This window comes from Talpa occidentalis, unplaced genomic scaffold (assembly GCF_014898055.3).
Source record: "Talpa occidentalis isolate TD23 unplaced genomic scaffold, MPIMG_talOcc4v2.1, whole genome shotgun sequence".
Taxonomy (NCBI): domain Eukaryota; kingdom Metazoa; phylum Chordata; class Mammalia; order Eulipotyphla; family Talpidae; genus Talpa; species Talpa occidentalis.
The window spans coordinates 145,624,148-145,651,203 of record NW_026555331.1 but is presented as its reverse complement, the minus strand read 5'-3'; the positions used below and the strand labels follow the sequence as shown (position 1 = coordinate 145,651,203).

The 27,056-nt window shown below is 39.1% G+C and overlaps 1 protein-coding gene across 4 annotated transcripts in view; it reads right to left on the bottom strand.

The window, feature by feature from the left end:
• Window positions 1-3,054: 3,054 nt before the first annotated feature.
• IFT56 (intraflagellar transport 56) overlaps window positions 3,055-27,056 on the bottom strand; it is a 60,618-nt gene continuing 36,616 nt past the window's right edge. For all 4 annotated transcript variants that reach the window (XM_037514244.2, XM_037514268.2, XM_054692704.1 and 1 more), the window contains 11 exons: window positions 24,891-24,965; window positions 23,337-23,439; window positions 21,716-21,771; window positions 19,993-20,046; window positions 19,071-19,134; window positions 16,897-16,985; window positions 16,613-16,696; window positions 15,516-15,585; window positions 14,175-14,281; window positions 7,371-7,504; window positions 3,055-5,391 (listed from right to left, as the gene is read on the bottom strand). In XM_037514244.2, coding sequence (XP_037370141.1) covers window positions 5,280-5,391; window positions 7,371-7,504; window positions 14,175-14,281; window positions 15,516-15,585; window positions 16,613-16,696; window positions 16,897-16,985; window positions 19,071-19,134; window positions 19,993-20,046; window positions 21,716-21,771; window positions 23,337-23,439; window positions 24,891-24,965 — 948 coding nt within the window. In that variant the 3' untranslated portion in view covers window positions 3,055-5,279. The remainder of the gene's footprint in view (window positions 5,392-7,370; window positions 7,505-14,174; window positions 14,282-15,515; window positions 15,586-16,612; window positions 16,697-16,896; window positions 16,986-19,070; window positions 19,135-19,992; window positions 20,047-21,715; window positions 21,772-23,336; window positions 23,440-24,890; window positions 24,966-27,056) is intronic.

Sequence of the window (27,056 nt, the reverse complement as noted above, 5' to 3'; positions counted from 1 at the left end):
GAAACGACACATTTACAAATAAAATCAGGCTTTTTTTCAAGGACCAGATTATGTCTCTATATAAATAAATAGGAACAATTGAAGATTAAATGTCTGTAAATATTACTCATGACTCCACTACTCTGTTATCTTCATCTGACATGATTGCTAATTTATTCCCTACCTCGTTAAATTTTATACTTCAATTTTCAACTCAAGACTCACTTCCGGGGCCACCCCTGGAGGCGCAGGCGGTTGAGCATCGCACTGTGAAGCTGTCTGCAGCCTCTGCAGCACGGGTTCGATCCCGGCCAGCCTGCGAGAATCCCACATGGCGAGGCAAACATCTCCTGCCTTGCCCACTGCTCCCCTCAGCAGTGTATTTCAGTCAGCCTGCCTGTTCTGTTCCCCGCGCTGTCTCTGGTGAATCCTCTTACCCTCCCGCAAATCTGGCCTTACCCCGGTTCTTGTATGCATGAATAAATATTAAAAAAAAAAAGACTCACTTCCCCAATATAGCTTTTTCTATTTAACTTATTCCACTATACTTTCTAGTTGTGTTTCCTCAGTGAATGTATAAGCTCTCCTACCCCATCACTTTATTGCTTCTATAGTACCTTGCAATTATAGGTCACTGTTACCATATTTTCATCCTATCCTTGTAATTTAAAAACTTGAATCACATGTCTCAGCTCCACCATATTAATAACTACTCCTCAGTCAAAAACTAGCAAAGATGACTATAATTATGTTTATAGAGGAAATTAAAAATGGACGGGCAAATATAATTACTTAACAGTACACAGTGAGAAATACCTGCCCATGTCTCAAGCAGCAATAAGATGCCCTTGAACTTTTTGTTAAGCATATAGTTATATCTAAGTTAGTATGTAGAAAGCCTATGTCAGAAGCCACAGATAATCAGAGATCACTGAGAAATTAGGGCTCTTCCCCTTAGGGAACTCATTCACCCAGAGGGACTGTGGATTGTGTGTCTGGTTGTGTTTAACCTTTTGCTTTGGCTAGTAGGAAGCTTGAAGGTATAGTTCTGGCCTGTTTATAAGTAATTCTGGCATGTATTTCTGTGTATTGACTTTACTCTTGGCTTCCTTTACTTTTAAATGTCTTCTAGCCACATTTTGTTATGTATCCATATATGTAATTTATCTCAAATCTTTTCTGAAACACAGTGGGACATATAACTGAACAAATATACATGAATATAAGAATGAATATACAAAAATTACAATAAATCAGATAAAATGCATCACACAGTAGAAACTAAATCCCGGGCACCCAAAGCCTTTTCACCTGAGGTTCAGCTAGGAGGCTACTGACAGCCCTAGTTGCATTTGGCATGTAAGTTTAACTTAGAGGGATTTCATATTTTGAAAAAGTGCAAACTATTGTATACACTACACACTCAGTACACACCCACCAGCTGATTGTATTTGTCTCGTGTTTTATCGTGTGCTGTCTCAGACCTTTCACATATTCCTCTGCTCAGAGTCAAGGTGGAGATAGGCACATCATCAGGTCTCTCAGTTTCCCTGACAGCGTCTCTACAGAGGTAGAGCACTATTTGAACATATAAGGGGGATGACTAGCCATCTAAACATAGAAAAAGTCAGTCACTTTGCCGCTAGAAAGTAGATACACTGCCCACTTGCTTGCCACTTTTTTTTTTAGATTTATGTATTTATGTACATAAGAGCTGGGGTGCAGGCCAGAGGTATGGGGGGTGAGGGGGAGAGAGGATTCACCAGAGACAGACCTGGGAACAGAACTGGTGGATCTACTGAAATATACTGCTGAGGAGAGCAGCTGGCGAGACAAGAGAGGTCTGCTGCGTCATGTGGATCAGCTCCCTGGCCAGCTGGGGAACGAACTCGTGCTGCAGAGGCTACGGATAGCTTCATAGGGCTAACGCTTAACCTCTTGTGCCACAGGGAGGACCCTACTTGCCACTTTTGAGGGGCACCAAGGCAGGAAAGGACAGCAATCCTTCAGCTCTGTGTGCTTGGACGCTTGCTGTGTGTGCTGCACACAAGGCAGGAGCTGGGCATCTCTGAGCTGCTGCATTTCTGACTGTTTGTCCCAACTGAGGCAGGATGTATCCCATTTATATGGACACAAACATTCCGATTGCCTTATTTTCTCTCTCAGTACTTTGTTCCTACTGAAAATGACAGTCACATGAGTGTGCTTAGTTGTATAGACTGGTTAACCTGAGTTCCTTAAGGGTCAGGGCTATGCATTATTTATCTTTGTACCCTGGCACCTACCATATGCTTGGCACACAATGAAAGAACTAGATGGGAGCCAGAATATATAAGGTCAGGAGTCCAGTGGCAGAGGCTGGGGGAAGGGGCAGCAGGTGTTACGTTCAACTGTGAAAAGGGCAAATGGAGTCCTTGAAGCAGCCCAAGAAGCAGAAGAGATGAATGAGGAAGATAAAGCATAAAGCATTCAAGCAGAAACAGAAAGAGGAGCAGAAGAACCTTGAGATGCTGAAAGTGAAGTTTGCAGGCAAAGTCCTCCTGGCCACAAGTACAACAAAGAAATCTGGCAAAAGCAAATTGTTTCTTGAGCTTGAAGCAATGGTGATCCTTAATTCCATTCCTGTTTAAACATCTGGATTCCCTGCCATAACATCTGTTGCTACCACTATCTAGAATGAAGTCCTGAAGCCTGTTTCATATTAAATAATAAATGTTTATATTATATAATATATGATATCTGATATATAATATATAATATACACACATAGATAGATTAGATGCATAGATATATATAGTCAGATCTCACAAGTTCCCTGACTTAGCAGCTACTATATGCTTATTCAGTCAACAAGCATGTGAGAGCTTTCTGTGTACAAGGTATTATGTGATGCACTGGTCACACAACTTCTAGAATGCACTGTGATTCATTCAGCAGAGGCAAAACTATTATGACTGAACACAAACAGTGAGCAGGTCTTCTGAGGGAATACCTGTTTTCCTCTTCACTTGGGTTAGGGGAGAAAGGTACATGATGTACCCCAGACTCACACTTACCACACTCAACACAATACCATTATGAGAACCAAATAATAAACTTTAATTTGAATATATTACAATAGAATATAATAATTCTTTCAAAGTACAAAAATAAGTGTAAATTTTTTTTTTGTTTGCAAGTAACATTTGCTACAGACTATAAATAGAACATTGATTTCTGAATTGTAGACATCACACTATAGCCCTAAGCCAGGGCCTTCCCCTCCTACAATACCATCACGTGTAAGAAAAACAGCTGTGCAACACTACTCTGTAATCATGAGGCCTTGCCAAGACATTTCAGAAGTCATTATTCTTAATAACAGAATTGAATGCTATCTCTCTTAAACTAGTCTTTAAGCTTTTTTAGCTCAATTCTGTAGATTAAAAAGGATTTGAAAATTAGCCTTAAAATTCTGGGAATTGTTATTTTTGGAATATCTGATTCCCCCCCGCCCCCAGAAAAAAAAGAAAATAGTAGTGAGAAATTAGTGTTAAATTCAACAAAAGTTCATGTAAAGGTAAATTATCATCAGTGAGAAATATAGTAAATTTGAAATAGCAAATATAGTAAATTTGAAATAGCAATTAAATGGAAGACAGATTTCATTGCCAAAAGCCACTGTGGAGTTCCATCTGTCTTTTCTCACTATTATGTTTCCTAACATTTTAAGTGAGGTAACAGTCACAAGAAGGATTCTAAATATAGCAGGTTCTGCCCAGATCTGGCCCACCTATTACCATAGATGTCAAGAATCAATTATTGAAGTAGGAACAACATAATGAGGAAACAGAAGCTTTGGTCTATGAAGAATGATGTGACTTTGTTTTCTAAAACGCAGTTGTGCGGGTGACCTTATTTTGATTTGTGCTGTGAATTGATTAGAACTAGGACTAAGATAAAAGTTAGGAAAACTGGCCTTCTGCCTGAGTAGAGCTCAAAGAACCCTTTGCAGCCATGCAGAAACCAAGGCTTCTGGTTGTGAACATTCTCTCCCTAGCTGCTCTCCATTCTATACAACTTCCTCGTTTAAGGGAGTCAGTGGAACAACCGAGGCTGTGCTTGCAGGAATTCTGTCTTTAGTGCTTCAAAGAATGATGATTTTTCTTCAGGTGTCATGCTGGATAGGGATGACACTGCACTTTCTACCCTGTTAATTCTGGGTACTGCTCTGAACTAATAGAAAGAAATTGTATTGTGTAGAAACAACAGTAATCTGGTATGTAAAAAGATAAGGGTCTGTTTTCTGAAAATCGGTTATGAGTCTAGCTCAGTTGTAAATTAGATTTTATGTTGGCAGTGCGCAGAAATGCAGTACTCGAAGGTGACATAGGACAGAGTCCAGGCTTTAGGTTGCTTCAAGGGCTCCACACAACCTGTGTCTCAGCATCACTGCTGTAATGGCCACATGAATATACATAATACATACATGTCATATGCATACATGTAATCTGTCATCCTACTTTCAAAACTGGTGCTTATTCAACAAGATAGATAAAGATAAAGCTAATCTGATTTGTTACCTAGAGTATTCTAGAGAAGTGACTACAGCAATTCATAAACTTTGTTTCCTGAATATCTTTAAATGCGTCATACAGTTGTTTTTTTTTCCATAGTACTCACCTATTAAAAGCTGCCACATGTTACTCCACTGTAACGTGTTATTATCACCAGGAATCAGTTACTGAAAGAGTAATCCCATAAGCCTATTATCCTCTAATGACTGAACAGTTTGATAAAGGTTCTTACTGCCATTCTCAGAATCATAAAACTATGTGTAATTTCTGCTCTCCCAGGAGTCAGAGATGCATTGCAAAACTCTTTATGGAGCTCCGCAGTAAAGCAGGATAATGTACAGAGACAGCTGAGATAAGATGACAGAACGATGGGACTCTGGAGCATCAAGGCATCTGTTATTGCAGCTAGGAGAAAATGCCTTGGAATGCTAACAGAGCAAAGTGATGCTGTTCTCCTTAAGGTCAGTTAACGACTCAGTACTCCGAGCACTTTTGGAAGAAAGGCACCAGACAAGTCCAAAGTCGTATTGCTAGTCGTATCACACAGGGGCCACAGTACAGACCATGGCACTTAATTCAGCCAAAAGGTGAGGTCTAAGAAAGTCATTCACTATCTTGAGGCTTGAATAGCAAGGAAGGATCATGTCAATATAATAGAGTCCTGCATCTTACATTAAACTGGAGGCAAATGGTTTCCAGTATGATGTCAAAGTGGTGGCTGGCCCCTAAGGTTCTGGAGTTATCTTAGACAGGCACTCGGTTTTCTTTGGCCCATTTCTTCATGATCCGGATGATGTACTCTACTTGGGTGTTACCTGTGCTTCTCAGTAAATGGAGTACTTCTCGAAGGGTCTCTCTGAGGAAAATGTTTGAAAGTATAGTTTTTCAATAAAGAATGAAAATGAACAAGTAAAACACACTGTAACAACAGTTCATTTACTTCTAATGTGGCACTTCTAATATACTTTCTCACTATGTATTTGTAAACCAGTTACCAACTTCCTAGTCTTCTTACTATTTCCATGGTAAAATGGAAATTCTGTGCTGTCCTTCTTATCAACCCAAATTGTCTTTGTTTACTTGTATGGTTTACATATATACTGTTCATCTTTTTGACCTCCCTAACATGACACATGTATTTCCATGTCTATCTTGCCTCTAGAAAAAGAGCATATCAAGGAGTTGGGTTCTCATTCTAGATCTGTACTAACAAGACATTGATTTCTCTGAGTTGTAGATTCTCCTTTGTTGAAGATGATAATCATCTTAAAATGGGTGGTACTCGTGTGATAAATGACTGTCTCCTAAGACTACACCCTGAGATCTGTGCCACCATACATATGGTGGAATAAAAATTAAAAGGGGGGATTGTAACAGGATGATCCCCAGGAAAAGGGAAGGTTCCAGGTTTCCTGCCACAACCAAAAGGAGGCTACAGTTGAGTAGGGAGAGAAGGAGCTACAGAGGAGACTGAGGAAGGAGGAAGCAGGATGGAGCCACAAGGAGAGCTGGAGGAGGCACATGGAGCTGAGAGACACGTGAAGAAACTGCACTTGCCTTGTGGTCGTGGACTGGGTGACACAGACGTGGGTGAGAGACCCGTGGGGAGGTGACAGTGGTGGTTTTTGTCTTGCTTTTGATTTTGCTCTTTTCCCTCCAGACTTGTCTGGTGGTTTCTGATCCTTTTCTGTGGGTCCCCACTGGAAGGTGCTTTAGACTTGTGCCAGGCTTTGGGGCCTTGCTCTGGGCCAATCCTGCTTGGGTGGACTTTTACCCACGAGGGGACGGGTCACTTTGGGTGCTTGATTTAGAAACTATATTCTTTGCCTTTTCTGTATTGTTTCCTAATTGTATTAAAGTTCCTTCCCATTAAAAAAAATGGATGGTACTACCATATTTGTAAAATTTTACAAAGGCAGAGAAATGAATGTGTTCTTCAAGAAAAATAATACATTAATAAATACAGATGAGAGGACAGTTAAGGATATCATAAAGGTTATTTATGTTTTAAACATAACGGATATTTATGTTTTAAGTTATTTGAATTTAATTAAAATTAAAATTCATGTTTTCAGTAATGCATACAAAAACATCCCTACTACCTTATCAGATCTGTGTCTTTTCCCTAAGGTTCTCTCATATTTTCTACTTTTTTCCCCACAAGAAATCTCTTTCACCCAATCAAATTCTTTAAATTTTTATCTAGGACTGGAAGTAGACTCAGGGCAGTAAGCAATTTTTTTCTTTTTCAGGAAATAATTTTTAGCATTTACTTAGAAGACAGTCACATTTCCTATCTGTACATTAATAACAAATATGTTCCATTGTTATTTTTAGAAAACTGAACTTAGTCTTAAATATTTTAACTTTTGCCACAAAGAGAGCTATAAGCCACTTGATTGTATGCAATCAAATGTCTCAATGTTTTTTGGGATATGAAAATGCAAAAGAAAAAAAAAAGAATTATCCACCATATTCCTAATTTTTTGAGGTTAAAATGGAAAGACACACAAAAAAGTCAATAGGTAAAGAAGAGACTGAAAAAAGATTTTGTGAAAAGGGCAACACTTTTGGCACCAAATCTACATCTTGCTCTTAGAGCGCTATAGTACAGTGTCCCCAGAATATATGCTTTAGAATGATCTGATTCTACAAAGTAAAAAATTCCTGGAGGAAAAAGGCCAGACAGAACTATAAAACTCTCAATCTTTTTACTGCCATTCTAAAACATTATAATTTTGAGTTTTCAGAAGAAAATGTCATCTCAGAAAACAATGCTGTTCCTTCGCAAACCAGCAAACCCAGAGGTAGTAGTGTCTCTTATTGTTCACTTACTTTGGTTCTCTCCCAGCTAAGATCATCTGGAAAATGCCCACACAGGCACCCCTCTTGCCTTCCCAATATTCAGGGTTGGGATCCAGTCTTTCTAGGACATCAAATGCTTTGGCTGAATAGTAAAACTGGCCCATCTGAGTAAAAGAAAGTATGGGGGTAATTGTACATAATGAAACCAAACATAAACCAAACATAAAACAGAACTTATAAAACCACTGCGTGGGTAATGACAAAACTCACTTAGAAAATTAGATACATTTAAATTCCCTCTAAAACAAAGAGGAAATAGTTTAGGTAACATGGTTTAATATAAATCATCTTACCTTTATTCAGTTTTTTTTTTAAAGATTTATTTATTTATGCATACAAGAAATGGGGTACAGGCCAGAGATGTGGTGGGTAAGAGCATCCACCAGAGATAGAGCGGGCAACAGAACAGACAAACTGAAACACACTGCTGAGGGGAGCAGTGGGCGAAACAGAAGAGGTTTGCTGCACCATGTGGGTTGCTCTCTGGCCGGCCGGGGGTTCGAACTCGTGCTGCAGAGGCTGTGGATTGCTTCATAGTGCGGTGCTTAAACCCTTGAACCACCAAGGAGGCCCTTTATTCAGTTTTCAACAATGTTTTTTCTATCTACAGTCAAGTTTTGCTGTAGTCGTATTGGTCATTTCTTCTAATTCTGATCCTGAGGATAAACTCTGATGACTGATACGAACTGGTCATATTTCAGGTCTCCTCAATACATTCTGTAGGTTACTACCATCATTCATTTTATATTAATTAATTTGATCATGTTCAACCCAAGAGTATGGTGCTTCACTCATCTTGTTCCAAAATTCTCAGCATGGGACTCCCTGGTGGCCTAGGGGTTAAGTCTCAGCACTATCACTACTACTGCCTGAGTTGGATCCCTGGCCAGGGAGCTGACCCATATAGGGTGCCGCAGACCTCTGTTGCCTTGCCCAATGCTCCCCTTAGCAGTATATTTCAGCAAAAATCCATCTGCTCTGCTCCCCACCTGTCTCTGGTGAATCCTCTTACCCCCTGCACCTCTGGCCTACACCCCAGTTCTACGCAAAAAAAAAAAAAAAAAAAAAAAAAAATTCTCAGCATTCCTAGATCTATACTGCCACTCTAAACACCAACAAATCTTTGAAACATTTATTTCATTTTGACACACACCTTTCCCAAACAGACTACACAGTTCCTTAGCCTGATTGAGCATGTTGAACATGCTAAAATATCATTAAATTTTGCTTAGATAAGTTTTATTGACTGGCAATCAAAAATATACAGTGTTACCAATTTCACCAAGGCTTCGAACAGCTAGGCTAGCCTCTTTACCCAGTGTGGTTTAGTTACTTCTCCATTCCTATAAACTATTGCTCTAAACCGCCTTCAATTTCCTCAGATCGCTATTGCATTCTTTGCTTAGCTTTTTTCTATGCGTTATAGGGACACCACAACTTTCCTCCTTTCAGTTCAAACAATACCTATAATTTTCATTCATCCTTCCTTCTTTTCTGCCTGTCTCACAGGAAGAAGTGTTCTGATACCTTTTTGAGGTTAATCTTATTCCTGAGTTCTCTTAAATTTTTTTCCAAGGGGGTGAAATAACACAGTTAAATGATGCATGAAACATAAATATACAGTTCAATGACTATTTTTTCAATATTATTCATTAGGGTTTTTTTTCTTTTGCTTATTAGCCAGAGGTGCTGGGAGTGAGAGGATTCACCAGAGACAAGGTGAGAAGCAGAAACAGTGGATTTATTGAAATCCACTGCTGAGGGGAGCATCGGGTGAGACAGGAGAGGTCTGCTGTGCCATATGTGGGTTAGCTCCCTGGTCGGGGATTGAACTCTGGCCATACAGGTGATTGTACTGAGACTTAGCCTCTAGGCCACCAGGGAGGCCCCAGTTTAATGACAAAGTATGTGGAGGACCTCCCTGGTGGCACAGGGGCTAAAGACAAAGCTATCGCCAGCCACTGCAGCACAAGTTCTATCTCTGGCCAGGGAGCTGACCCACATGGCACAGCAGACCTCTCCTGTCTCGCTTACTGCTCCCTGCAGCAGTGTATTTCAGTAGATCCGTCTGTTCTGCTCCCCGTTCTGTCTCTGGTGAATCCTCTCACTCCCTACCCCCACACCTCTGGCCTAAACCCCAGTTCTTGTATGCATAAATAAATAAAAAATCTTTTTTTAAAAAAAGACTATTTATGTGAATACAAATGTGCCCATAGTCCAGGTCAAGAAAGAAAACACTGGTGGGGAGGAGGAAGTAGGATCAAAACAGGGAGGGGTGGGAATTGTATGGGGACTATAACCAAGATGAAAATGCATACATTGTGCAAAAATGAAAAATGATGTAAAAAATACATAAAATTAAAAAATAAAACAATTAAAAAAAAAAAGAAACAAAACACTGACAGCTGAATAGAAGCTCCCTGTGTGCCCCTTCCAGACTACAACCTACTGCCTCCAGAAGTAACTCCTGTTTATACTTCATGGTCATCACTTCTTTGACTTTTGATAATTTTCTCATCTATGCACACATCTTTTTTTCCCAATATATACATGATATGAGTTTGGTCCCTAGAATTTTATCTTTATGAACCAATACTCTCAAATATTCTTTTGTATCTTTTATATGTTTGTAAGATTCATCTACATTGTTGAGTACAACTTTTGTCAGTTAATTTAAAATGTTTTTTATTTTAAAATACAGAATTACAGGAAGTTACAAAAATAGTACACAGGGTTCATGTACCTTTCTCCCAGTTCCCCCCCACCTTAGTAACTCCAGTATATCACAATATCAAAACCAGGAAATGGATATTGCTACACTGTGTGTATAGTCCTGTCATTTTTTCCAATGCTTAGCTTCATGTAACCACTAAGCACACTCCTATCAAGATGCAGAACTGCTCCATCACTACAAAGACTTCCCAAATGCTACCCCTAACTGCACACCTTCCCTGCCCACCAGCCCTAACCCCTGGCCATCACTAATTTGTTCTACATCTCTGTCATTTTGACATTTTAAAAATGTTAAGTGTATGGAATCAAGTAGTATGGGACCTTTTTTTTTATTCAGCATGATATTTGTTCTGATTATGTAACCCTGCAAAGGGAAGAGGGGCCTTCATCCCAAGTTTGGTTTGGATGTTGAAAATGTTGATGTTGCACACACACCAAAAGGGTGTGTAAAGGTTTCTTGGGCCTCCCTGGTGGCACAAAGGGTTAAGTCTCAGCACTATGAAGCTATCTGTAGCCACTGCAGCACAAGTTTGATCCCAGGCCAGGGAGCTACCCACATGGCACAGCAGCCCTCTCCTGTCTCACGTGCTGCTCCCCTCAGCAGTGTATTTCAGTAGATCCGCCTGTTCTGCTCCCCACTCTGTCTCTAGTGAATCCTCTCACTCCCCTACCCCACACCTCTGGCCTACACCCCAGTTCTTGTATGCATAAGTAAAATAAATCTTTAGGGAAAAGAAAAGGTTTCTTACTTATATAATTGAGGTATCCAGGGAGAGCAGGACGGGTCTCATAAACAAGTCCAAATTGACCTGGGAACATGAAAAGAAAACTGGCCGGGTTTTTCAGTGTGGGTGGAGCTGGGTGAGAGCTCTTGATCTCGGGTAGGGGCTTGTGTGGTTTTAATCACTTGATGGCATGGCTCCAGAAATGGGGGTGGGGTGCCAAGCATTCTTATCATTTTCTCCAGATGTAGGGCATGAGAGAAATACGAAGGGGTAAAGGTTAAAATTTATTAGCAGCCAAACAGCAAGAAATGGAGTCAGACTCATCATCACAGTTCCTTTTTTCCCCTTTAATTACTGGGCAGCATTCCATGCCAAACCATGGTTTAACTCTTTGCCTCCTGAAGGACACTTGGATTGTTTCCAGGTTGTGGTGATTACAATAAAGCTGCTATTGACATTTGTGAAAAAGCATTTGTGTGGATACAGGCTTTCATTTCTCTGGGATAAATGCCCAGAGGCTCAATTGTGGGATCATCTAGTCAGTGTATGTTTTGTGTTTTAAAGAAACTGTTTCATGGTCTATCTTTTTAATCCTTTTATTACTTTCAACCTAACTATATTGTTACATTCGAAGCAATTTCTTCTAGAGAGCATATACATTTTGCTCACGGCTCTTTACTGTCAATAACTACCTTTCATTTATTTTTGTTTTGAGTTGGGTTATTTTTTCTTTCTTTTTTTATTGAGGTAACATTGGTTTACAGCACTGTGAGATTTAGGGGACTAGGTTCACACGTCGGGTGTATGTTACCATATCACCTCTACCATCAAAGCACCCACAGTCTTTTACTCTGGGCCACAGGGCCCTTCCCCTTTGTTCCGACCCTCCTCCCCCAAATATCTGTCTTTGAATTAGGTTGTTCAGACTGTTAGGACTTAATTTGGCCATTTTTCTCTCTTTGTCCTGTTTTTCCTGGACAAGGACATCTCATACATGTCTCTGGAGTTTGTAGCTGGAGAAAGATGCACAGAGCAGGCACAGGAAAGCTGGCCTTGACCTCTCTCATCTTCACTGTACATGTCATTCTCCTGGGCCCTGTGCTGCAGTGAGTCTCAGTCACGAGTATAACTCTACACTGGACTGTATGAGTCCATCTAGTGAATCACTGAACTAGTGGGTGCCTGTGGGACACAGAGGCGCTAGGTAACACCAAATTGTTCTTGAAAGTTGTTATCCTCCTTTGATCTTAACCTCATGCCCTCTCCTTCACCTAGGGCTTTAGTCCACCAAGACTGCTCCTATTCTCTTGAATCTTTACTCTCCCTGTCCATGATTCCTTGTCCTCTGCCTGAAATTACATTCTTTATTTTTTTTAAAGATTTTATTTTTATTTTTGTGTAGAAGAACTGGAGTGTAGGCCAGAGGTGTGGGGGTGGTGAGAGGATTCACCAGAGACAAAGTGGGGAGCAGAACAGGCAGATCTACTGAAACACACTGCTGAGGGGAGCAGCAGGTGGGACAGGAGAGGTCTGCTGTGCCATATGGGTAGCTCCCTGGCCAGGGATCAAACTCAGGCCATAGCAGTGAGAGTGCTGAGACTTAACCACTAGGCCACCAGGGAGGCCCTACAGAAAAATTCATACTTCCTATTATAAAAGACCGAGCAGCCTCCATCCCTAACACCATTTTTCCTTTAAAGTTAGCATCACATTTTCCTTTATATCTCCAGTATCCATTTTTCAAAGACTGGTTTTCGTAACATCATTCATTGAATCACGTTTCTAATCTGATTCTCGTTTCTGCATACTACTGTTTTCTTGAACCTCATGCAACTCCATCTGGTTGCAGATCTAACATTCTCCTTCCTTGGTTTTTGATAAAGCAGGAATAAAAAAATGAGTAATGACAAGCACTTTTTCCTCTCTCCTCACTTTCTTCTTTCCTTTCTGTCCCTTTTTATGTTCTCCCTCTTTCTCTGACTCTTCTATTTCTATTCCTTAAATCTTGGAGTTCCACCTGGTTCCTCCCCCCATGCACTGGCTCATGTCTCCCACACTCCGCTGCAGCTACCACCACCAGCACCATTAACTATTACTCACTTTTAAACTACATCTCTCACCCCGATAATTGCCCACTTGTTGTATATCTCTCTGGGAGCCACAAACACACTTCAGGCTTACCACACTGCAAAATGAACTCAGTTGCTGTCTTAATGTTTTCTTTCCTTCTGCCTCCCCAACTCATTTCACATCATTTTCATCCACCAACTCATACATTTTCAAGTTTCCTATATTTTAAAATCTTTTCCATTGGTGGTGATTCACTTTATTTCTACAATGAATCAATTTGAAATGAGCTATTATTGATTTACAGCAGACTCTCTTTAACTGATACTTTCCTATCTTTTGGGTAAGAATATTCTAAAAAATATGAATTTCTGAGATTTGAATCTAATTTTGAAAAAAGCTTTTAATTTCTAGGATAGGGGTCCAAATTCCTCCTACCTCCCTGTCTTTGCCATTCCCATCCCCCCTTTACTAAATCTGACTGCTTTTTATTCTCTCTCTTTTTTTCTTAAAGATTTATTTATTTATTTTATATAAGCACTGGGTATAGTCAGAAGTGCAGGAGGGTGAGAGAATTCACCAGAGCCAGAGCGGGGAACAGAACAGACAGATTGACTGAAATACACTGCTGAGGGGAGCAGCAGACGGCAGGAGGGGTCTGCGTGCCATGTGGGACCCTCGCTGGTGGCTAGGGATAGAACCGACGCTGCAGAGGCTGCGGGCAGCTTCACAGCCCAGCGCTCAACCGCTGCGCCACCAGGGGAGGCCCTTTATTCTCTTTTTTTCTAGTTCTTTCATCTTTCCTTTTGCTGTTTACACCTTAATATTTCCAAGGTTTGGTTTGCAGCCTCTACTCTTTTCACTTTAATTCCTTACTGGGGTAATCTCATATTTTTCAGTTCTTCAATTACTACTGAAATACTGATGATTTCTCCAAATCTGTCTCTAGATGTCAAAAAACATCTTTCTTGAGCTTCAGAACCAAAGTTCCACTGACAGATGAATATTTCTATCTGGATGGTACCTAAAGATATACAGGCTTTAGAAAATCTAAACCTCCTTCTAACTCATTATTTCCTTGGCATATAAAATCTGAAATCTTGTGATCTCTGAGTTTGGCTCTTTCACGAAAGGAATGACGTCTGATAATCCCCATGTCAGTCCTCTCACCAGCAGACACTTTCCCCTAACACTCAGCCAAGCAGCATGTGATAATCTTCTGTTTCATGAGTGTCCCGCTCAAACTCACCTTGTAGCAGTCATTAGCAATGAGCTGCAGGAGGCTAAAGGACTCGCCCGAGGTCTCCATCTTGAGATAAAGTTCCCAGGCCAGTCTTGGTTTCTTATTCATGATATCTATTAAAAAAAAAAAGTATGCTTTTTAAATGTATAAGAAATACATTGCTTACGCAGTTGCTGAGGTGAGAAAATGTACTCCTGAGCCCATGTCTCAATTGAAAAAACAAACAAACATGCCAGTCACTTTAAAAAAGAAGGAAAAGAAGAGAAATACTATGCATCTTGTTGTTCTATGGGTTTGGTTCTATGTTCCAAATACACAAAGTCATGGTGAACTGCTGCCTCACAGGGCACCATCGGCTTTTAGGGGGAGACTCCCCATCAGAACTCTACCACGCTGACAATATTTAAGTTAAGATTCACATCACTCTGTCTCTTTAAATTGGGTGGATTTCCAGTCATTTCTACTTTATTCATCTGCATAAAAGAGGACACCTATCATTGATTTCAATCCTACTCATGTATCTGTAGCCTGATTTAGATATGTGATGCTAAAATATTCCTGTGACCTCAAAAACTCAGTAAACATTTTAAATTCAAGAGAAAAAAAGGAGGTAGAAAAGAGAGTCAAGAGAAAGATAAACAAATATTGACTACAGGTAATGTAATGCATTTAAAAAATTATGGTTTTGACAGTTTGGCATTTTTTAGACCTGCACCATGATGAAAAGATAAAAACAGCAAAATAATATCATTTTAAAAAAACAAAACAAAACACTGTAAACTGAGGCTCTGGAAACTTTGACAGGGCGAGAGGGAGAAGCCGGCATCTTTCAGGACTGTACATGCTATGTCAGTGTTGTACGGTAGAACTAACCACAGGGCAAACACATAACACACATTCCTGGCCACCCTATGACTAGCCTTCACAATGCTTATTTTCAGTGCTTGCTCATTCTTTTTTTTTTTTTTTTATTTAATACAAGATTTATTTATTTAATACAAGAGCTGGGGTACAGGTCAGAGGTGTGGGGGGTAAGAAGATTTACCAGAGACAGAGCAGGTAGCAGAACAGGCAGATGGACCAAAAACACTGCTGAGGGGAGCAGCAGGCCTGACAGGAGAGGTCTGCCGCACCATGTGGGTATCTCCCTGGCTGTCCAGGAATTGAACCCACACTGCTGCAAACAGCCTCACAGCGCGGCGCTCAACCCGCTGCGTCACTGGGGAGGCCCAGTGCTTGCTCATTCTACAGAATAAAATGCAAAACAAAACTAGAAAATATGCAACATAATTTCTATCCCAAATGGTATGTAATAGAGAAGAAAAAGAGGATTCTTTTGTAACTCACAGCACCGAGCTAACCAACTGAGGTAAATGTAGTCATTTTTCATCTTCTCACTTTGGATTAAAAGGAAAACCTGCAAGACAAAGAAAGAAAGGGAATAAAGATGAAGATGCTTTTGGTGTAAAAATAACCACATCAACTTGCCTTAAATTAATGACTAGCACATTTTCTCACCTCAGCAACTGCGTAAGCAGTGTATTTCTTATACATTTAAAAAGCACACTTTTTTTTTAATAGATACCATGAATTTGGTCATTGTAATAATTGACCAAATTATTATAATGACCATTATTATAATGACCAAATTCTAAATAAACTGCCAAGAAAAGTGAGGGACAAAATTGCAGTGACTTCCACACACGTCTCAGTTACTGATATCACAAGCTGAGAAAGGGTCACTAAGGGTAAGATGTGAATGAAACAATCAACAACCGCCCAATACATACACTTTTCAAGCACATGTGACCACACTATTGGGCAATAAAGCCGCAAGCCGTTTTAAGATGAGTGCCCATATACGTCATATTCTATGACACAATACAAGCAAGCTAGAGATCAAAACAAAATAGCCTGGAAGAGATAGCACACATACTTGAAAACCATGAAATATGTTTTAACTCAAAAAGAAGAAACCATAATGGAAATCTGGAAATATTTAGAATTTGAGTGATATTTTGAATAATAACAAAATTGACTAATTCAATTAAATTATTTTGATAATTTAGATAAGTTAATTCACAGAGTGAACAGTCAAGACAGTGGTTAGCTTTTGGGGGAAAATGTGACTCAAAAAGGACACAAGAGGGTATCTAGGGTTTTGACCATTTTATTTCATGACCTGATTACTGACTGTTTGGTATGTTCACACTAAAAATTCATCAAGCTACATAGTTTGGTGTTTATACTTTTCCCTCTGTATGTTATGCTTTTATAAAATTTATGAAAAAGGGAAACACTAAAATGGCTATAAAAATGAATGTAACTTAGGAACAAAAGAACTTTTAATAATCTTTATTCTTGAAGATATTATTTCAGTGAGGAAAAGCAGAACAATATTTGTAGATAGAAACATCGAAATACCTTCAAAAGCAGGTACCCACCTCTTCACCCTCACTGGTATTGCCTGTTGCAGCTTTGGCTTGGGCATAATTAAAGTTAAAGATGTCGTCATTATAGAAGTAACTCTGAAAGACACCCCAAGAACAAGTCACATGAGTATTAACATATAAAACATAAAACATGACTTAGATCAACAAAAATAATATTAAGGAATTAGTGGATGTAACTAATGCCACCATTAGTAAAAGGGAGTTTTCTAAGAGTATATTATCTCCGACACATTATAGAATTTTGCACACAGAGTCATCTCAAAAATTCTACTGACCTTAAATGAGTTGAGGTAAATCAAGACATCATCAAATTGCTTAAGCAGGAAGAAACAGGAAGCCATGCACTGCCTCCCTGGTATCGTATCTGATACAGAATGGGAAAAGAAATCATGTGTATTCATGAAACTAAAAATTATTTTTAGCTGAAATTTGAGTTATTTTATAATTTAGAGATCAGAATATATTCCCTGACATCTTTTAAATACTGAAATTACACATTCTGTTCAGTGGACAAAACCTCAGCACAGCAGAGATCACAGTACTTGAGAGTGACCAGTTTTCTTGGGTTAACTCTCAAAACCAAGTGATCACATGCCCTGCAGGATACAGTATCCCAAGATCTTTTTCCGGGGCTTTGATCCTTCCACCCAACTTTAACATCTGTACACTCAACTAATGTGGCTTGGTCTCCATCATTCTTCTTTTAAGAAAACCTAGCCCTTCCAATCTCAAGTGGAAAAATAATTTTCCATGGAATCATCTGACCCTGACCCAACTTTTGGTCTGGTATCAGATTCCTATTTGAGGTAACAGATTAGTAAATCCCCCCCTTGCCACTGGTGCCAGTCTTCTCACTCTGTTCAATTTCTCCCCCATAGCAATGACCACAGTCAGCTGTATTATATGAGCTATGCGTTTACTATTTTTGTAGTCTGTCCCACTAGACTGTATACTTCAAAAGGGTAGAGCCTTTTTTTTTTAAAAAAAAAAGGGAGTTTTTTTTTTATTTACTTTTTAAAAAATTTATTTTATTACTGTATTCCCAACACCACAATGAATTCTTGTATGAATGGATGGAATAGAGAAAGGAAAACTTTTTTCCCCTAAAGACTTATTTTATTTTTTTATGCATACAAGAACTGGGGTACAGGTCAGACATGCAGGGGGTAAGAGGATTCACCAAAAACAGAGTGGGGCGCAGAACAGGAGGATTCACCGAAATACTCTGCTGAGGGGAGCAGCGGGCGAGACAGGAGAGGTCTGCTGTGCCATGTGGGTCACCTCCCTGGCCGAGGATTGAACCCATGGCACCCATGCCACAATGGCTGGCTATAGCCTGACAGTGCTGAGCCACCAGGGAGGCCCAAAAAGGAAATCTTATTCATTAAATGAGTTCGGTGAAACATTTGAAAGAAAATGGACATTTAGTCATGATACAAATATTGAATGGCCAGTTGAACATGAAGACTGCACTCAAGACAGAAAACACAGACAGCCTTATCAATTCAGACTGTTAACTATCAACCTTTTTTATAGCCCTTTCTCAAATCTTACATTCTTTTTTAAAAAAATTTTTTAATTGAAATAATATTTATATATCCCCATCTTGCCAGCACAGTGATCAGATTACACTGACTCTTGACAGATGAGGTCAGTACTTGAAAAAAAAAATATGAAGCCATAAAATTACTTGTGGACAATATGTCTGTCAGGGTAAAAAGGCACTTTCTAAGTTTGATACCCATGTCAAAATAGAAAAGATAAATTTAATTAAAAGGCATTTAAATATTTTATGTAGGGGAAAAATACCATATATAAAGTTAAAAGGCACATGACCTACTGGAAAAATTATCTATATCATGACAAAAGTTTAATACATAAACAGCTCTTAAAAATCAATACAATTAAGGGCCTCCACGGTGGCGCAGCGGTTGAGTGCTGGGTTGCGAAGCTGCCCGCAGCCTCTGCTGCGCCGGTTCGATCCCCGGATGCTCCCCGGCCACCGAAGGAGGGTCCCAAATGGCGTGCAGACCTCTCCTGCTGCCTGCTGCTCCCCTCAGCAGTGTATTTCGGGCCTTCTGGCTGCTCTGTTCTCCACTCTGGCTCTGATGAATTCTCTCACCCTCCCGTGATTCTGATTGTACCCAGTGCTTGTATAAATAAATTAAAAAAATAAATAAATCTTAAAAAAAAAATCAATACAAATAAAAAACATATTCAAATTTTTCGCACTCTCATGAACTAAAAATACATTTATTCTCTATACTATTTATATATTCTCTCATCCTTCTTTAGGTGAGATGTTGAGAAGAGCTAATTCCAATATTCGTTCCTGCTTCTGCCCTCACACTTTATGACGGGAAGTCTACAGGAGTACACCCGGACACAGGGTCAATGGCAACCAACTCCAGGCATCCATCATGCTCCTAAAAACAGACTTCAGACCTACCACATTCACTGGCTGATCCTCCCACCAACTGGAAGAACTGCTGGGCAATTTTCATATGATCCCTCTGAAAAACAAAGCAGAGCTGATATAGAGGAGTAAGTTAAAAATATTTCATAAAAGTTCATGCCTGTAACATTTGTCAGGCTTTAATATACACCTTTTGCTTTAAATCCTCCCCAACAATACCGATTCTTATTGCATAAGCAACTAGAAAATGATAACCAAAACTGAATTAAAATGTATGCAGGTCATATGGAAAAGGAGAAATATCCAAATTCTAGCCTAGAAGTATTTATTTACACATTCATCCATTCAACAAATATTCATTACTCTTTTACCATATAGCCAATCTCATGGTAGGAGCTGTATAGGTTATAATAGGAGGATTTAATAAATACTCAGTCATTCAATAACTATCTACTATGTGAGGCACTATAAAGTCAGCTGGAGAAAAAAAGTTTATACTTCACTTGGTTCCAAAAAGAACCTAATATGCTATAGTTCAATGAATAAGATATTAATTTTGGAAAGCACTGTAGTGCATTTATGAAACACTTTTCCAGAGAAATAATTATCTCTACTTTACAGATGCCAAAATTAAAACTCAGAGGTGTATAAGGTTAAAAAAAAGTTTTTTAAAATAACAATGCAACCATGTAATACTTAGTTATTGTTAGGGGAAAAAACACTTTAAAAATTGGCTCTTTAAACAAAAAGCATCTTAGAGTTAAGGCTGTTTTGTCTTTAAATAACATGGATTTCTTTTTACAATGGAATCTAGATTGGGGATATGGAAAAGCACCAGGACCTGAAGAAAAACCTGTCTGAAAGTTTTCCGCTGGTTGAATTTTGACATCTGTCTGGATCTTTTCTACATGCTCTAGCCTTGCAAACTATGGAGCACCTGGGAACTCATACTCACTGAGCCCATTTCCTGGCCAAGAGCTGCATTGACCACTCCTTTGAGGATATACTCCTGGAAACAGGCAAGAACACTAATTAATTTTACAGGAAGTTATGAGAGGCCTTTCAAGGTGATTATTGACACCAATGTAGTATTTTATACATATAATTCAAAGTTACCCAGAGTCACTTCTCTCTGTTCTATCCTTAATTTGAATGAAAGAATTAGGGGACTTTCATTTGGTTTCCAGCAAGCAAGTATCCATATAACAGAATTCATTTGTTTATAAATTCTCAATCTTGAGCAGAAATAACTCAGTGGAAAGTTTCAGGAGTTAAGTTTTATTTTCACTCAGTGGAAAAAATTAACAGTAACATGTTTGCATGATAATTTTTATCATCTTATTAGCTATTGCCATATTAATATCATGTGTATTATATTCCATTTCCAATGACATAATAAGTCCTTTGCTAGTGATTTTTTTTTTTCAAAAACAGGATTTCCATTTGCAAGGTAAATGGAGTCCTAAGGCATCACCTACATTCCTTTCAAATGATATATATATATATATATATATATTTTTTTTTTTTTAAAGATTTATTTATTTATGCATACAAGAACTGGGGTAGGTAGAAGTGAAAGTGGTGAGAGGATTCACCAGAGACAGAGGCGGGGAGCAAAACAGGCAGATCTACTGAAATACACTGCTGAGGGGAGCAGCGGTTGAGACAGGAGAGGTCTGCTGTGCCATGTGGGTCAACTCCCTGGCCAGGGATCAAATTTGTGCTGCAGTGGCTGGCGATAGCTTGATAGCACTGAGACTTTAACTCCTATGCCACCAGAGAAGCCCTCAAATGATATATTCTTTAAGTGATGCCCTCTACCATCTTTAACAATTTTATGTGGGCGCTAATAAAAATACTCATAGAAAGAATAGCACAAAAAGATGCTAAAGTTTTTATATACTTGAGAAATAAACTTGTTTAAACTTCATGGGTTCTGAAACATTTTTCAATCAGTCTTTTTATTCAGTAAGTATAATGCCTATTATGAGCTTAGCGTGCTAGAGGAGGTAAAATACAGTCAGCCCCTGACTACAACAAGCTGACAATGTAATGGGGGAGAAAGATAAGTTCAAGACAATTATATCAGTAACATAGTCTAACCTTGATGTTTGTTTCATCAGAAGTCTATATTTCAGTATTTTCAAATCTCAGCCCTTTTGTAAAAATGACTACACATAAAGGAGCTTGAAAAATATCAAAAAATTGGGCCTCCCTGGTGGCACAAGGTATTAAGCACCGCACTCTGAAGCAATCCGCAGCCTCTGCAGCACCAGCTCACTCCCCGGCCCGCCAGGGAGCAACCCACATGGTGAAGCAGACCTCTCCTGTCTCGCCCACTGCTCCCCTCAGCAGTGTGTTTCAGTCTGCCTGTTCTGTTCCCACTCTGCCTCAGGTGAGTCCTCTCACACACCCCTGGCTCCACCACTGAGCCCATTTGGCCTGTACCCCATCTCTTGTATGCATAAAGAAAGAAATCTTTAAAAAAATATATCAAAAAGTCCAGAATATTTATTCTCATAACAAAAGTCTCACATACCATCCTAAATTAGTATATACACACTTTCCTGTATATAGGAAAGTCCAGTAACCTTTTCTAACATGCTTTCCAGCTACCATTCCAAAGTTCTACTTTTAACATAACTTAGTTAGTAAAAATGTAACACATTCTCAAGTACCTGAGGAGTAGTGGGTTCCAGATCCTTAATTAAGTTATAAGCCTCTTGTACATCATCTGAAATATAAGAAATACGTAGCTATACTAGACTGTATGCCGGCATACTCTATCAAACAGTCCCTGTAAGATAAGATCCTTCAGTACTCAAACATTCGTGGGAAATTTGATCTGCATTATCTGTCCTCTCCATCAAGGTTAATGTTGAGTAGTTATTCTAAAGATAATCAAATAACCTTAGGGAATACGTATTAAGTTATGAATCACCTAAAAAAATACAAGCTAAGAAAATGAACCAGGTATTATATATACACCAAAGGCTTTGTAGTCATGTAAAAAAGACAACCATTTTTTTTTTTTTTAATAGAGGCATGCTTTTTATTTATTTGTTTGCTGGTTTGTTTGTTTGTTTTGTTTATACATGCACTGGGTACAGTCAGAAGCGCAGGAGGGTGAGAGAATTCACCAGAGCCAGAGCGGGGAGCAGAGCAGGCAGAAGGACCGAAGTACACTGCTGAGGGGAGCAGCGGGCGGCAGGAGAGGTTTGCACGCCATGTGGGACCCTCCTCCGGTGGCCGGGGAGCAGCTGGGGATCGAACCGGCGCCGCAGAGGCCGCGCGCAGCTTCGCAACCCAGCGCTCAACCGCTGCGCCACCGGGGAGGCCCCAAGACAACCATTTTTTAAAAGAGATATACATATTAAGTATGTAGCAGTGAAATGAAGTCTTGGGTTTGCTTTAAAAACACTTCTGCAACAAGAGAGAGGAGGAAGAGGATATATGAAAAAAGATAGGGAATATCTTGAAAATGGTGAACCTGAGATAAAGACTAGGGTGTTTATATATCTACTTTTGTTTATGTTTGAAAATTCTTATACTAAAAATCAATTTATAAAATGTTTTTTAAACTTTTATCCAAAAGCATATTTCTTTGAGCTTATAGGTCAAATAGAGAACTGTTTGCAAGTTCATGTTCTTATTTTAATAAACACTTACATTTTCCTCGATGAGGAATATGTTGTCTGGTTGGTTTCTACCATGCACCTAAAAAGGCCCACACTGTTAGTCCGAGTCCATGGCAGAGTGCCACCACCGATGCATGGTAGCTGTGCCCTGCACTCACACTGGTAGATAAAAGACTGCTTTAGACATGTGTCTAACAACTTCAACCTTAATTAGGGGTAATAAATACCACATTCTTGTTGAATCATATTTCTAATTAAAAGCCAAAGGTACAAAGAAATGGGAAAACAGAGCAAATAAAATACAAATAATGACAAAAAGAAATACTTGAGAAAATGTGACTAGGGGAACACTGAAAAAAGAGAGAAGATAAGGGGAGGGAAAATAATGGGGAACTGAAATAGAACAGGTAGAGAACAAAAGAAAAAAAGAATAGGAAAAAAAAAAAAGAATAAGGAAGACGGTTGGAAGCACCAAAAGAGTAGAAAGAATTAAGAGAAAAGGCACTAATAAATACCAAATAAATTTGTTCTGTCCTATGAAAATGCTGCAAATATGTTTTGGAAATATTATGGATTTTAAAAGTTAAGCAAGTAGTTCAATAAGAGATTAAATGCTCTAAAATATCTCATTACAAGCAAGACCAAGACCAATTTTTCTTACCTTGACGAAGGTAGTAAATCACTAAGTTTAGCCTTGCTTCAGGAATGACATCAACCAGGGGAGGTAAAACCTGCAAAGCTCCTTCACCTCCTCGAAAAACCACCTACAGAAAGAGAAACTATGTTATAATGGCAGCAAGTACAAATACATTTGTGAGTGGAAATGTCTGAGGCTGCCACTTAAAAAGAGTTATCTGATATCCAATTAAAAAATAGTGCTCAGAATCAGTTCATGTCTGGAGAACTTTCATGATTCACTGAATTAATTATTGAAACTCTTGGTGCTTCTTACCACCTCTCTTTTTTTCCCTGATTTTGATCCTTCTATTAATAGCCCTGCTGTATTTAAGTCATTCATTGTTTTACTCTACCTAAAACCTGCCTGCATTACCAGTCTTATAAATGCTTCATAATCACGTTTTGTCTTATGTACTTCTTTGTGTGTCCTGTTATATTGTTTGCATTTCTTTGTATGTCTTTTGTTACACCCACCTGATCATAAATTCTGTGTGACAAGGAACTTTGTGTTTACTGGATACATTCAACCCCTGGAACCATAATTATTATAATTGGTACTTGGTTAGTCTTTGCAAGGATGCATCTTTTTTTCATTTTCTATAAATTTGTAATATTTTGACTTTTGTAGCACTAGAGTGCTAAAGAGAAGGTGATTCTGCAAATCAGCCACTACATGTTCAAAGATTCCTAATGCCTATTTTGGAAACACTTAAAACAATTCCTAGTCATTATCAATTTTAGTTCTATTTCTTGAATTATACTCCTAATCTTTTCAGTATCCTTTTGAAAAATTTTGAGTGGAACCAATCTTAAGTGCAACTTTATAATCCTGTAGCTCTACATAACTCTAGTTGACAGAATGCTGTTCTATGTCATATATGTGCCTTCATTCTTGCGTTACTTGGTGTCAATAATTCTAGGGCCTGAGAAGAATATTTAGAGGTTTTGTGTAAGTTTTTCATTTTAGGTGGCAAGCAGCCCAATTCAAATACAATAGTGGAATCGTATTAGTCTTATGACTAAGTTGTACACATTAATAGCTGCCAAGTATTTTTTCTTTGCAAAAATTTGTTTCCCTTGCCCTTCAACTGTCCTGGTTTCTTCTCTTAAATCAGCAAAGTTAAGGAATATCAGTCTTCATTGCTCTTGGGATCGCTGCTTGTTTGTGTAGTAACCCCTCCTGCTGCCTGTGATTTCTGGGGGGCATCTGGGAGTACTTCAGTACTTAACCTCATTTCCTTTCCTCCACAGCTAGGTGGGGTAAAGAAATGTTTGCTGAGCTATCTCCCCTCATTAATCTTTCTAACTGATGTGAAGCTGCAAAGTAGGAGAGGATTCAAGTCAGTCAAGAAACTACAAGAGGGAAGAGTTGGCAAACTGGGTAAAGGGAGTCAATTGTATGGCAGCGGAGAGAAATTAGATTTTTGGTGGAGATTATAACATGGGATATTCAGAAACTGAATTACAATACTGTGTACCTGAAATTTATACACTGTAACCTCAATATAAATTTAAAAAGACAGGAAATTATTTTCACCAGATTGTGCCTGATGAGTTCTTTAGCAAATTCAAAGGATGAAGAAGCGTTGTCCATCAAACTTTTGAGTTCTGCCTGAAATTGAAAACGGAAAGGCTTATGAAAGTGGCAAGTGTATATAGTTCTTACACAACATATTTGCACAATGATTTATAATTTACAAAGAATTTAACAAGCTATTTTATTTGTTCATTAGGACTCTAAGAAATTGTCATCATAATGATTACCCTCATTTTACAGATAAGAACACTGAGGCCTATAAACGTTAAGTGACTTGAACCTTGCAAAAAGCAGTTTGAAACTGATGGAGACTTCTAGAGTTAGTCTTCTTTCAGGACCAAAGGTAATAATAGAATTACATTTTAATCATTGAGGTTGATTCTTCAATCTGACCATTCCACTTAAGTCTGGAGTGGTCAGAGCACTCCCCATTGCTGAATTTCCTTTTTTTTTTTTTTTACATAACACAATTAAAATACCTTCTCCCCTCTGGTTACTTATTGAATATATCAGTTCTTTTTTATTCTTCTCCCCTCCCATCTTCCCTTAGAACAGTGGTCCACAGTGTCTTCCCTACACTCATTTACTACCCACCTCAGGTTTCTGTTATTCCTACATTGCCAAACTACACTTTTGAGTAATTCTTCTCTCCTCCTTTTCCTACTTCTATCACAAGGTAGTTAAACTTTTATGGATAAAATAACTAGATCCTTGATTATTTTCACTTTACTCGCAAATGCCCTCACTTAGGGAGAGTAGTGTCGTCATTGCAGGTCTTCACTTATCCTGATAAGGAATTTATCCCTTTAAGTAATTTTTCAAATATTGTATTGAAGACACAAAAATAACCTGATATATAAAGAACCTAGTCTTTATGAGGGAGAGCCAGGAGAAACAAGAGAAAACAGAATCAAGCACACAAAAATTTTATAATTAACAACCTCAGATCACAAAGCAATTATGCTGACAATGTTTAAGGAAACAAAAGACGAGTACAAAAGCAGAAAACAGGAAATTGCAAAAAGATTTTTTTAAAAGAAAGAACCAGAAATATAAAATTCTATGAATAAAATGAATAACTGAACAGCCAGGTGTTTTATAAATGGACCAAAAATAGCCATTGTATATTAGCCCCTAGAATGCTTATTTCCCCAAAGCAACTGAGACCCATTAGCTCAAAAGCCTTCTGGCACCAAATTTTTATAGATCTAATTGTTTTTAAGTGTAGCCCAAACAAGCAGATTTTCAGCCTTTAAGAACTCACCTGTTTTGTGTACCTCACAAACATCCCCTAGGCCCTGCTGGCCATAGATACCATCAACCTCAGGGCTGTGAAGACCCCTTGCAGCTACTGCCTTTATAAAGAGCCCAAGCAGGGGCCTCCCCGGTGGCGCAGCGGTTGAGCGCTGGGTTGCGATGCAGCCCGCAGCCTCTGCAGTGCCGGTTCGATCCCCGGCTGCTCCCCGGCCACCGGAGGAGGGTCCCACATGGCGCGCTAGACCTCTCCTGCCGCCCGCTGCTCCCCTCAGCAGTGTACTTCTGTCCTTCTGCCTGTTCTGCATCCTGCTCTGACTCTGGTGAATTCTCTCACCCTCCCGTGCTTCTGACTATACCCAGTGCTTGTATAAATAAATAAATCTTAAAAAAAAAAAATTAAAAAAAAAAAAAAATGAGCAAATAAAGAGCCCAAGCAGAATCTGACCCAAACACTTTGCAGTGCATTGCTGTGACATACCTAAACACTATAGCTGTCTGTCTAGTCCGCCCCCCTGACCCCTGGCCACCTCGGGGAGTTACCCTGCTCTTCTCCCATTCTGGAGGCCACAGCCTTTGAATAGTCACATGCTGTGATGGACTTTCCCCACACAACAACCTGTCAGAGAGTCACCCAAATAAAATGTGTGTGCTACTGTCACTGCATGATCCTATACTTCCCCCGATCAGTCCTGAAATCACTGTATCCCCTACAGCTTCTGCAGGAAACCTGCCAAATAGGCAGACTCAGGGGACTCTTTAGTTAAAGGGAATACATCCAAGACGTATTTTATATAATACATAAATAGACTCAGTTGTATACTAAGCAATTTAATTGATGGGCATTTCTTTTGCCACAACTGACCACCTTTATTGACATAAGGCACGGGACCGAATCTGGACAAGTATTCT